We start from the raw sequence: 13,578 nt of genomic DNA, 5'->3' as shown, positions 1-13,578 counted from the left end.
ATGATGGTTGTAGAGTTTTCACAGAGAGGATTTCAATAAATAACATACTGCCTTACCTACCTGCCTTGCATGGACAGATGGCAAAACAAGGCAAGTGAAGAGTTTAAGGGTTTAGACATATTTCCTGTATCTCAAAAGCTCTTCTTTTCCCACATTGCTAGTTTTCTCGAGAACTTTCATGGAGAGGCACTGAAGAGATCAACCCTGTGCAACAACGGATTGCTCCTTGTAAATGAGTAATCCCTGGTGTTATCCAAACTCCCAACTTGCCATGGGTTCTAGATTCCATGTTTGAATGATGAAGGTCTTGACCATCTTCTGTTTAATATCCTTTGAAAACTTGCTATCACTTCCTCTTCTTCTCTCCACATAGCTAAACCTTCTCAGTTCCTTTTATCTCTCTTCATAAGAGAGATAACCTTCTAATCATCTTTGTTGTTATCTTTTTATATTCCAGTTTGTCTGAATGCTTTTTAAAGCAGAGTGCCAAGAATTCGACACAGTATTCAATAAGGGGGTCTCACTAATACAGAATAATCCTTCCCTTGATTTGGAAGCCCTACTTCTATTAATTATCCAAAACGTTATTTGCTATGGTTGAGTATGTCTATATTTATAAAAGGGACGCGGTGGCTCAGTGGGTTAGGACACTGAGCTTGTCGACCAGATGGTCAGCAGTTTGGTGGGTCGAATCCCGAGTGCCGCGTAACAGAGTGAGCGCGTTACTTGTCCCAGCTTCTGCCAACCTAGCAGTTCTAAAGCACGTAAAAATGCAAGTAGAAAAATAGGGACCACTACAGTGGGAAGGTAACAGCGTTCTGTGCGCCTTTGGTGTCTAGTCATGCCGGCCACATGACCACAGAAACGTCCTCGGACAAGTGCTGGCTCTTCGGCTATGAAACGGAGATGAGCACCGGCCCCTAGAGTCGGAAACGACTAGCACGCATGTGCGGGGGAACCTTTACCTTTTATATATTTATAAAAAACATTTAGTTAACAGTAAGTAATGTTCTGTTTCCTCCTTTCCTAAACCTGTGTGCCTATCAGTTCTGGTTTCCATAATTTGAGCCCTTAGATCAATATACAGAAGCTCTAGAGTTCCACTCAGGTGTCTGTTATCTCGATTAAATCATGGATGTATTGTATGATTGAGATAAATCATATACCTCATCATTTTTATCTTCTGTAAATGTGGGGGAGAGTGAATTAGAAATAACATATTCTTGGACTACTCTGAGAATTAATTGTTACATTTTGAATTTAAATTAAGCAGATAAGGAGGTAAGCAATGAACTCTCATATCGAAGATTGATCTGTACCCGCTCATTTACTAGATAATCTAAAAACCTAATTCTCCCTGCTTTATTGCACACGTATCCCTTCTGCAGTATGGGTATAATACACTGCTCTCTTTCAAAGCCTTTGTAAAAATTATGGAAGTGCTTATAATATCTGCAATGTATATTAGGAATGCAAAGTAGTGACTAAAAGCAGTGTTTAAGGATCTTGTTGCCTTCAAGGATTTTCTAGCATGAATTGTGATGATTCTTTCTCTAGCATGCCATGATGCTTCCTGTCTTAACACACCACATCCGTTACCATCAGTGTCTGATGCATTTGGACAGACTAATAGGCTACACTTTTAAAGACCGGTGTTTATTGCAGGTGAGCTCATGTTGACAATCATATACTTCAGTATCATGACTGTACTAAGTTGGAATTAAATAAAGGGAGCAGGAAAGAGATTTATTGTTATCTTCCTATTGATATTTAAATCCATTTGCCCAAACATGAGTGCCTTCCAAATGTGTGGCCTTCAATTTCAGGATCCTTCTCCAAAATCCAATTTATTTAGGAAGACTGCTGTAGATAACGGAGCCCAGGTCCTAAGACACTAACCTGGAGACAGGAACTAAGAGAGATAGTTGGAACACAAGAGATCTAACTGGGCTCTGAACATTGAACAATGGCTGATTACCGGTAGATAGAAAAAAATTGGAATATGAATGTAGAATAAAGGACCGCAACCTATTTTTTTAAAAGTTTACAATTGTAAATATTTTTTTAATATTGAAAACAATATAAGGCCGTGTGATCGCAAAGGATTTTTTAGCAATGTTATCCGAAGATGTCAAAATCTCATAAAACCTGTCATTCCCTGACAAGATTGCAAGATTTTGCCAGTTTTCTTGGCTGTGGGGGATGTTCTTGTTCAGAAAATGTTGCTGACCCTTGGAATAAGAAATAAGGGTGAGGAAGAGAGCTATGGAAAAACAGGATGTGGACCTAGATGGAAACAGAAGTTTGGAATGGAGTCAAAGATGGTTTCCTATAGGTGATCTCACATCTGTATTTGGTAATGAATATATGGGCAGTCCATTAACTCTGGTCTCAGTTATTACTTAGGATACGGTTGCAATTCCTCATGACAGAATAGGTTTGAAATATTAAGAGATCTTTTTGAACTTGACATAAACAGTTAGTCAAAGTCATGGCCATCTTTAGCTGATGTTCTAGTTATCACCCTGCCTAGATCAGGATCTTCTGCTACTCTTGCCTTGATCACCAATGGCTGGACTACTGCAAGTTACGCTATGGGATGCCTTTGGAAGAGAACTCAGAAGCTGCAACTTGTTCAGAAAGTTGCAGCCACACTGCAGTCCTGCCGCTTAGAATAACACTATTTTGAGGCCACAGGACTGGCTGCTAGTCCTGTTCGAGGGCCAATTCTAAACGGTTATCTCCTAAAAGCTCTCTGTATGACGTACTATCAGACCCTGCATTGTGGAGTGCGTCTCTGCTAAGCTTCTCTGAACATCTTGAGAAAACCTACTGAAGATGTCCCCACCAAGCAGGAAAGATGAGGGTTAGATGACAGGGCTTGTCTTAAGAAAAGCCTCCATGCTTTGGAATGTACTTTCCCCAGAAATATGTCTGGCCCCCCTCCTTTCATTTTCTAAGGCAATTAAAATGAAACTTTTCCATTGTGCTTTTGGTCAGTATTGATAGTGAGTCTGCAAACAGATTATTACTTTAATTATTACCTCACTTTACTTTAAATAAAAAATTCTTCATCATCTACAGCAGGCATGTTAAACTGCCGGCTTGCGGGCCAGATGCCTCACGACGAAACCGCGCCCTCCCCATTGCCGGCAATGGGGAAAAAGTCGCGATACGTCGCGCGGCGTCACGTGACGTTGCGAGTTTGACATGCCCGATCTACAGACATAACTGACCACAGTGCTTTACAAATACAAATATTGCAAAATTAACAAAGAAGTACATAAATATCCTGGTGACGATGAAACATAATGTAACAGACAAAACCTAAGAGGCTTTTAGGCTGAATACCTAAACTTAAGCCCAGGTATCTGAAAGTAAGCTTACTGGTCACAGTGGGATTTTCTTCTGAATTGTCAGTATTTCGCAGATGCTATCATGCCTGAACTCTTTACAAAAATAAATACAGAGCTAGATTCAACAATTAGATTCTCACAGCAGAATTATATTATAGTTATACATGTAATGTTATAGTATTATTTGCATGTAATATATCAAATAATGGGGGTTTGTTAAACCGGAAGAGAGAAATGTGCTTTTAATACCTATGTATCACTAGCTTTCTTTTGTCAGAAGTGGAGGTGCGGGGGGGGGGGGGGCGATAAGAATTTCTTTCACCTAGCTAGATAAAACATTTCCAACAACCATATATGAAAACCATATATGACTCATTCCTGACATTGCTCTGGGATTTCACTGAACGTTTGAACTTGAATGGACATTGTTCATTGTGTTTCAGTTTGATTTTGGGATTCTGCTTTTTAGCTTGCCATGACTCACCCAAGCCATCACTTGAACTTTGGAATGAATCCAGACCATGCCAGAAATTCTTTATCAAATTGTGGGATTCGTCAACCCAAATATGGAGATAGAAAAGTTCACCATATGCATATGAGGAAGAAAGGTTCGTTTGATTGTCTTTCCTGTTGCCATTTCTTCCTTTGATATGGGCATATTGAAGTTGCTTCCAACAGTTCTTCATTTGAACCTTCTAAAAAGCAAGTTGGAGAAGCAGAACCTTTAATGTTTCTTCCTCCCTGTAATTATCAGACTACAGTGTTACCTTGGTACTCAACTGCTTTGAAACTCATCAAATTTGGTACTCAATGCATTTTGACATGAAAAGTTTGTCCTGGTACTCATCATTTGTTTGGTACTCAACGCACAAGCTAGAACGTTGATGTTAGCTGCTTTGTGACTCATTCCTTAGAGGAAAAAAATGTTTGATACTCATCATTTTTGGTACTGATTATACCTCCCAGAACCAATTAACAATGAGTATCGAGGTACCACTGTATATTAGACCAGAGGAAATTATCTTACCAGACTGAAAGGAAGCTATACAATATTGAGCAGGAGATTATGAATACCTCTTTAAATGTGATGCTGTATTTTACAGGTATAAACACTTTGATCAATATTATGTCACGTCTTGGTCAAGATGATCCAACTCCTTCCAGGTATGTATATAAATGTTTTTTCCCCTCTCACTGGGCATATGAAGGATGCATTACAAGTGCGTGGCAGTGGTATTCACATTATATTATGCCTGCGTTAATTCTTCGATGAAACAAGTATTCAGAATTAGTAGGAACTAGTAGGAGCATGGTGCATTTACTTTGAGAGGTTTGTGTTGTAAAATGCTGGAGAAGATACAAATTAACAAATTCAGAAGAACAAACTGGTTCCATACAAATTAGGATTTGCAATTTAGGAGTCAGCTTTAAGTAAAATCTACCAAGAGCTAACCTGTGGCTTATTTCTTGACTGTTTTTTTATTATTATCGATAATTGATCCTAACAGGCAGAAGCTATTCATCACTTCACTATTTTCATTGTCAGTTCTAATATTTTGTATTGTTTCAAATATTCAAAGTATATCGAAATTTCTGGCCAGTCCTGAAGCCCAACTATCATTTAATAAACAATGCCATACGCTCAGCTACCAAGAAATGCTGGACTGAGTCATCTAACCAGGCAGGGCTACAGAGTATGTGACCTTTACAGCTGGTGGGAGTAAGGAGAAAGAATCTCCTTGGAGGGTCAACTCTAGTTGGAGTACACAGTCCTGAAAATGCCAAACCACATGTAGCTTTATAAGTCAAAATTAGCCCTTTGAATTGCAACTAGAAATCTCTTGGTAACCAATTGGAGACAGACAGCATAGGTGTAATATTCTCACCATTTTGGCCTTCTGGAAGGCTATCAAAATCTGTTCCAAAAATGCTTCTTCATGAGGCAACTGGACTTCCTTGTTTTTCTTTGAAGTCATTTTGCTTCTCATCCAAGAAGCTTCTTCAGCTCTGACTGGATAGTGGGGGAAAAGGAAGGATTTAGATTCCTTGTGGACAGTTGGTCATTTGCATTCTTTTAGAGAGTCGTTGATGCCACCTGGAGGCTTATCTGTGTCAGGGTCACCTGAGTACTGCAAATGGGTGTGGAGCCTTTTTGGAACTGTTGAAAGGACAGTGTTATAGACTGAAGATAGATGGTGTTGTATCCCTCCCCCTCTCTTGAGAGAGGGCTTTTCAGTTTTGACATAGATGGCCTCTTTGCCCCCTCTTTCAAACCAGCGGTCCTCTCTGTCAAATAATGTGGACTTTGCTGTGTTCGAAAGAGTGGCCTTTGTCTTCAAAGAAAAACAAAGTCTGGTTGCCACGTGAAAAAGCATCTTTGGGATAACTATGACCTGGATGACTGAGAATCTCCATAAGACATGTATAAAAACCTGGTTTTGCTGTTTGGTGCGGGGCCCGGAGGTGGGTGTTCAGCACTGGAGGTGGCTGACAGGGTAAGAAGACGTCATCCCCATCCTGTCCGTCTCTTGGCTCTGGTTTCAGTAGAGTTTTAAGATCATAATCTGTGTGGTTTTAATGTTTAAATATTTAAATTATTATTATTTTTTATTAAAGAGTTTTACAAAAAAAGATTTTACAATACATCCCCAAAAACCACCCACCCCAAACCACCCCCCTTCCCCCCCCCACTTCCCAGAGCTAAATACAGGGTTATAGTTATAATAATCATATTCTAAGTAAAAATTATCCATAATATAAAATTAACCAAATTCATAATGTGCTTTAACTCCCCTTTAACATAGATACATACAAAGTACTAACACTAGAATTAATAACAATATCCCTCTAAAATCTACTCATAAGCTAAATGGAACTTTTTAGTCCCATATTTATTCTGAATATTTAAATTATTTTTCACCTATTTTATAAAACTTATAAGCTTATAGGGGAGGTGGATGGCATAATAAATACGCAAATAAATGAATAAATGAATGAATGAATGAATGAATGAATGAATGAATGAATGAATGAATGAATGAATGAATGAATAAATATTAGCAATTAGCGCCAGTCAATACGTGGAACACTGCTTTTAGTCAATTGTGTTTTTGAGATGGACTTCAAAGGTGTTCCGTGTTCGTTGTCAAACTATATGGGGATAAGGGCATCAGTCAGCCTAGCCAGGTTGTCCCGTTCTAGAATGATGCTCCTGGAGCTTCTTTTCTTTTGGCTTATGCCTTATGGCAGGGGTGTCAAACTCAATTTTATTGAGGGCCGCATCAGCATTGCGGTTGCCCTCAGGGGGCCGGGTGGATATGGCCAGGGTAGGTGTGGCCTACTGGGTGGGCGTGGCCAGCTCTACATCGTTCGCATCAAGGGTGCCTATGGGGGCCTGGGCAGGAGTGGGACAGATCTGAGGGTCTCTGGCAGAAGGAGGGTCTCTGGGCCAGGGCCAAGGCAGCGGGGGCCGTTCCCTCACTGTTTCCAGGATGGCTTCGCGGGCCGCATGAAACCACTTTGCGGGCCGAATCCGCCCCCCCCCCCGGGCCTTGTGTTTGACATGTCTGCCTTATGGGGAGAAATGGGGCCTAGAGAATATTCCATTGCTGATATATTCCATGGGAAATTTCTATTTCAGGCAAGCCTGACAATTTCCAAGTTGTATGAAGTTTTCTTTTTATTCCAAATAATTAAGATAGTAAAGTACATTGCAATTTCATATTATTTTCTTATTGGCTATTTTTTCTAATGTTCTGATAATGATATTTTTCTCCAGGTCAGTTTTTACTTTCTTTAAATTCCATTAGTTTTCTTCATATGCTCAAACTTCATAAAGTAGAATAGATTTCTCATAAAATAATATAGCCCAAATAATTGTGCAGACCAATCATACTCATATAGCATAGGAACATTTTTCAGAATTGTTTGCAATTCAAAATTTAATGGGATCCCTGGCTTTCAGTTTGTGTGGAGAGCTGAATTTTATAGATTCTTTATCATTCATAGGCTTTATCTGATAACACTGTGTAATTACAGCAGTGTCATACATACTGCAGTTGAAAGATTTTGATGCTGTTTGTTCCTAGTAAAATAGAGGACAACTAAGGCCTTTTTCTCCACAGAAAATTATAGTATAGTTAAATCAAATCTTTACACCCTCCACTCATTTTAATTAAATTCAGTCTCTTCTTAATTACTTTTAATCTCTCTCTCTCTCTCTCTCTCTCTCTCTCTCTTTCTCTCTCTCTCTCTCTCTGTGTGTGTGTGTGTGTGTGTGTGTGTGTGTGTGAGAGAGAGAGAGAGAGAGAGAGAGAGAGAGAGAGATGGTATTTGTAATATGCACGTAAGATGTATACCATAAACAGGCGTCCCATCCAAATCTTAATTTATGGCCCTGCCTGTGCTTAAACTGAAATTTAAGTCTGAGTCCTAAAGATTACATATGGCCTGCAAATTATTAATACTGTTATTGCTAATCATGGGGCAGACTAAGGACCTGTGCAATCTTTTGAAATCCTATCTCAGATTTTTTTAAAAAATCTGTTTGTTAGATACACTGGAAAGTGCCATACATTGAGTCCAAATAGTGATCCATTTAGACTTGTTTCATTGACAATATCTGGCAGTAAGTTTGGGGACAGACTTTTGCTTGAAAAACTCTGTGCTATGGTCCTTCGTTTATATCTTCTCTGTCTTGAATGCCAGCAGGAGCGATCATTGTCTTTCTTGCAGAACGATGATGCCAGAAGCTCTAGACTGAATTTTGGTTTATTTATTTTTCATATGCCTCTCCTGAGCTCCACATGTTATTTTTCATATGTCCATCTTGGCTCTACACGTTTCGGCTGGTTTTGCTAGTTAATTGTAGGTGCCAGAAGCTACTCACCTGCTACCCCCAAGGAATCTTATAGTGAAGTAGCAGAAAGGTGGATCTACAGTATATGTGTTCATTGCGCTCTCTACCCTCAAGCCATGATGCTACTTCTGGAACCTGGTGGAAGAAATAATCCTAATTAGCCACATCAGAAGTTTATTTTTTAAAAAAAAATTAATTGCTTTTATAAAAACATATTAAAACAAAAAATACATATAAAAAACAAAACATAACATAAACAATACAATCAACAAAAATACAAAAAGAATACTTAACTTCCATTATTCTTAATCTTTCTAATCATTTTCAGGTGACTTCCTCAAGTCCCCCCTATCTGCGTTTCATCGTAGATCATCATTAGCAATTTCTATTTCATAATTCTAAATCATATTTAATATCTATATTTAATTTCTTATCATTTAACAATCATTCTTTCATATTATCCTTAATACTAAACATTAAACTCTAAAACTGCTACCTATAATCACTTCCAAGTCCATTTCAAATTAATTAATATGACAATATTTCTTCAAATAGTCCTTAAATTTCTTCCAATCTTCTTCCACCGACTCTTCTCCCTGGTCACGGATTCTCCCGGTCAGCTCGGCGAGTTCCATATAGTCCATCATTTTCATCTGCCATTCTTCCACAGTTGGTATTTCTTGTGTCTTCCAATTCTTGGCTATCAAAATTCTCGCCGCTGTTGTGGCATACAGAAAGAGAGTAACATCTTTTTTGGGAATTTCTTTTCCGACTATACCCAATAAGAAGGCTTCTGGTTTCTTAATAAATGTGTTTTTCAACACTTTCTTTAATTCATTATAGATCTTTTCCCAGAAGTCTTTTACTATGGGGCAAGTCCACCACATGTGGTAAAAGGTTCCTTCTACAGCTTTACATTTCCAGCATTTATTATCATGTGTATGATAAATTTTTGCAAGTTTAACCAGTGTTACATACCACCTATACATCATCTTCATCATATTTTCTTTCAAAACATTACATGCTGCAAACTTAATACCCTTTTTCCACATCCTCTCCCAGTCCTCCATCATAATGTTGTGCCCCACATCATTAGCCCAATCAATCATCACTGATTTCACTTGTTCATCTTCCGTGTGCCACTCCAGCAATAAATTATACATCTTGGAAAGATTTTTTGATTTTGAATCTAACTATAACATTTCCAATTTGGATTTCTCTATTTGAAAACCTCTTTTTTATCCATTTGATACACTTCATTCATTTGGTAATATTGAAACCAATCATCAACATGATCTTTCCTCTGCTCATATGTTTCACATCAGAAGTTTAAAAAGGAATTGACCATAAGGTGGTTTTTTCCCCTCTCTCCTGATTACCATAATTGAATTTCTGATCACCAATGGCAGTCTTTTTTTTTTTGGAGGGGGTGGAGGGATGACTCCCAGTCCTGCTGTCGTTGTTTTGCTTTCCTGCACAATAATCTTTAGAAGCCTATGGATCTCTTTGGCTGTAGGTCTGACTGTTTCCTCCTTGTTCAAAAGGCCGGGACACGTCTAAAAACTGTGCAAGCCACCTATACAGAAATGTAGGAGGCTTCCTTCTACCCTTTCAGGTGGTTGGGTCCATCTATGTCAAGACTGCGTTTTCTACATGGCCCAGCAACTATTTCCAAAGTTTCAGGCAGTAGTTCTTTTCTGGAGAGAAATGCTAAGGATTGACTGTAACATTTTGCACGCGAAGCCTGTAGTCCGCTCGTAAGCTGTAATCCTGCTTGTATGCGAGAGAATAAAAACGCTAAAGAAGAAGGGTCAGGTTCACTATTATAGCGGTTTCAAGAAATAGCGCGCTCCCAGCGAGGTGCTTTTCTCTTTTTTTGTGCGTGCATGGCACCAAGAGTCTATAGATGGCCTAGGGGGAGGTATTTCTTTTAAATCATTGACAGGCATAACAGCAGATGGAAGAGTCCCTCTCAGCAGGCTTTTGCACATCATTATCCTCCCTTTTACTAATCAGTCAACACAAAATTATAATCTGCCTTATTACCTTTTCAGGCCGCCTGTGGCTTTTGTGTGGCGGAGGAGAAGCCCAGAAATTCACTGTTGTGCATTGGGAATTCAGCGTTCTGAAAGACAAACTGCGGGAGGCTAACTTTCTCTGCTTATTGCCCAAAGAAGGGATGGATGGCTGTTTTCCATCAGCAGCGTCACTCTTAATCATCTTTGCATTTCTTTGCAGGATTAACCACAACGAACGCTTGGAATTTTTGGGAGATGCTGTGGTTGAGTTTTTAACGAGGTAAGTGTTTGTGTTCAGGTGAGACACTTGGATCCACCATGCAATAAAATCAATCCCTATTCTCATCTCTTTAATCCCATTTAGTCACCGAGAACAGATAAGCAGCCCTCAAAAGATGCTGTACAGCAGCAATTCTATCCTACCTTTTTTGTTGGTTATGGAGACTTGGAATATAACTAACATTAGAGGGGAAAATGTGGTCCAGCTCTGTTTTAAACTTATAAAATGCATCTCTGGCCAGTGATTTCTGGTATGATTTCATCATTGTTAACAAGGAAACCTGCCCACCTCCAAATCTGTATCGTTTTCAAAATTATGCGGTATTTCTGATGTACCAAGCATTTAACTATACATATGCCTTTTGACGTATTTTGAGTTGAGTTTACATATTTTGGTCATTGCTCTTTTTCCTTTAGAGATAGGATAGGAAATGAAAAGTTAGACAGGGATTTGCCTAGCTTTGCTTCTGCTCTCATGCATTTTTGTTTATTTTTTTAAAAATATATCTCTATCCCTTTCAATCTCCTTTAACTAATAACCTAGAACCGAAGATTAGTATCTGTCTTTGAAATGCCTAAAGCTGAAGAATATTAGAAGGCTAAAGAAGTATACTTATCGTCCCGATGGGATGTTTCCCAAGTATTGGGTTCTTGCCTTCTCCCTCTTTATTGGCTCAATTCTTCCATCTATTGGTTTCTGAGTAATTGTGTTACATTTTGGAGATGTTACCGTAGAAGAGATTAGGAGAAGAAATATCCATAGATATTTCTGAAATTTAATACCATATTCAGACCCCAAAGCATACTAGAATGAAGTGAAAGGCTCATGTTTTTGTCCCATTAGCTGTAATTTAGAATTGCTCATAACTGTTCTGAGCAGTGGCTAGTTTAGGACCAAAATGCTTCTACGTTTATAGCCAGTAAATAAAAGAGAGATGTCTTTTGAGATGTTGTCATTTTCTTGTCATAGAACTCCTTGATCTCTGCCTATAATTTCAAGCATGATGTGAGTTTCCAAGTAAATCTCAAAACATTTCTTCTCTTTCAAAGTTTGTTATTCATTAATCCTGACCTCATAAAGGCAAGCTTGGCATTCTGCCTTATTTAGGAGCAGGCAGTCACATACATATATTCACAGTTTTTTTAAAAAATAAATCAATAAGATTACTAAGTTCCTTCCAGTTAATGGATGATCACTCAATCATTTTGGCTTTGTATGTTTTTCTAAAGTATTGAAAAATGACCGGAATAAAAGAGAAAAATCCCCATAAAATTGACTTTTCATTGCTTAGTGAAAACAGCAGCCGTTTTCTTGCTAAGTGTTATTTGTGAGAGAAGGCAATATGAAAAATAATAATAAAAACCTGAGGTTACAGCTTTCAAAACCAATTTCAGATCTCAGCTGTGTTAGGAAAAGTACCGTATATACTTGAGTATAAGCCGACTCGAGTATAAGCCGAGACCCCCAATTTCACCCCCAAAAACTGGAAAAAGTTGGTGACTTGAGTATAAGCCGATCCGCCGTTCTGCAAGCCTCCGCCGCCGGCTGCTTCGTTCCGCAGCGGAAAGAAGCAGGCAGGCTACTTCGTTCCGCAGTGGAAAGAAGCAGCCTGCTTCGTTCAGGCTGCTTCGTTCCACAGCGGAAAGAAGCAGGCAGGCAGGGGGCGGAGGAACGGAGACCCGGCGACGTTTGGGGAGGTTTGGGCGCCTCTCCAAATATCCCCAAACGTCGCCGGGTCTCCGTTCCTCTGTGCCCTGCCTGCCTGCTTCTTTCCACAGCGGAAAGAAGCAGGCAGGCAGGGGGCGGAGGAACGGAGACCCGGCGACGTTTGGGGAGGTTTGGGCGCCTCTCCAAATATCCCCAAACGTCGCCGGGTCTCCGTTCCTCTGTGCCCTGCCTGCCTGCTTCTTTCCACAGCGGAAAGAAGCAGGCAGGCAGGGGGCGGAGGAACGGAGACCCGGCGACGTTTGGGGAGGTTTGGGCGCCTCTCCAAATATCCCCAAACGTCGCCGGGTCTCCGTTCCTCTGTGCCCTGCCTGCCTGCTTCTTTCCACAGCGGAAAGAAGCAGGCAGGCAGGGGGCGGAGGAACGGAGACCCGGCGACGTTTGGGGAGGTTTGGGCGCCTCTCCAAATATCCCCAAACGTCGCCGGGTCTCCGTTCCTCTGTGCCCTGCCTGCCTGCTTCTTTCCACAGCGGAGAGGCGCCCAAACCTCCCCAAACGTCGCCGGGTCTCCGTTCCTCCGCCCCCTGCCTGCCTGCTTCTTTCCGCTGTGGAAAGAAGCAGGCAGGCAGGGCACAGAGGAACGGAGACCCGGCGACGTTTGGGGATATTTGGAGAGGCGCCCAAACCTCCCCAAACGTCGCCGGGTCTCCGTTCCTCCGCCCCCTGCCTGCCTGCTTCTTTCTGCTGTGGAAAGAAGCAGGCAGGCAGGGCGCAGAGGAACGGAGACCCGGCTTCGTTTGGGGAGGTTTGGGGAGGTGCGCGCGCACCTCCCCAAACCTCCCCAAACTTCGGCAGGTCTCCGGACGGCGGTGGCTTGGGAGAGGTGAGCGCGATCCCGGAAGCTCCAAAGCCTCGGCCGCGCACAAGTCCTCGGTAAGTTTTTTTGTTGACTGGAGTATAAGCCGAAGTGGAATTTTTCAGCCCAAAAAGTGGGCTGAAAAATTCGGCTTATACTCAAGTATATACGGTAGTTGTTTTATTTAAAGAGAAGCTCTAAAGCAGGAATGTCAAACTGCTGGCCCGCGGGCCAGGTGCATCATACTGAAATGGCACCCACCCCATTGCCGGCAATGGGGAAAAAATTGCGATACGTCGTGCGACATCATGTGACATTGTGAGTTTGACATGCCTGCTCTAAAAGTATTGTGGCATTACAGATAAAGGAGAAAAAAACTGCTAGTATCAATGCCGTCTAACAACTACTTTGAAGGAATAGTTTGGAGCTTTTGACTTGTTTCTATTAATATTTTTTTTAAAAAAAATCCTAAAAATAGTATATTGAATGACAGCTGATTCATGTTTTAATATTTTGGATTACAGGACTCGGAATGTTGGGGGGTT

General features: G+C 40.6%; 1 protein-coding gene across 3 annotated transcripts in view; it reads left to right on the top strand.

Annotated features, from left to right (window-relative positions):
• Positions 1 to 13,578, top strand: part of DROSHA (drosha ribonuclease III) — a 113,884-nt gene that overhangs the window by 53,148 nt on the left and 47,158 nt on the right. For all 3 annotated transcript variants that reach the window (XM_081324180.1, XM_081324181.1, XM_081324179.1), the window contains exons 18-21: positions 1,558 to 1,665; positions 3,826 to 3,964; positions 4,460 to 4,520; positions 10,453 to 10,512. In XM_081324180.1, coding sequence (XP_081180306.1) covers positions 1,558 to 1,665; positions 3,826 to 3,964; positions 4,460 to 4,520; positions 10,453 to 10,512 — 368 coding nt within the window. The remainder of the gene's footprint in view (positions 1 to 1,557; positions 1,666 to 3,825; positions 3,965 to 4,459; positions 4,521 to 10,452; positions 10,513 to 13,578) is intronic.

Source organism: Vipera berus (genome assembly GCF_964194415.1).
Source record: "Vipera berus genome assembly, chromosome: 3".
Classification (NCBI taxonomy): Eukaryota; Metazoa; Chordata; class Lepidosauria; order Squamata; family Viperidae; genus Vipera; species Vipera berus.
Note: the sequence above shows the minus strand (reverse complement) of the source record. Positions and strands in the feature narration are given on the sequence as shown.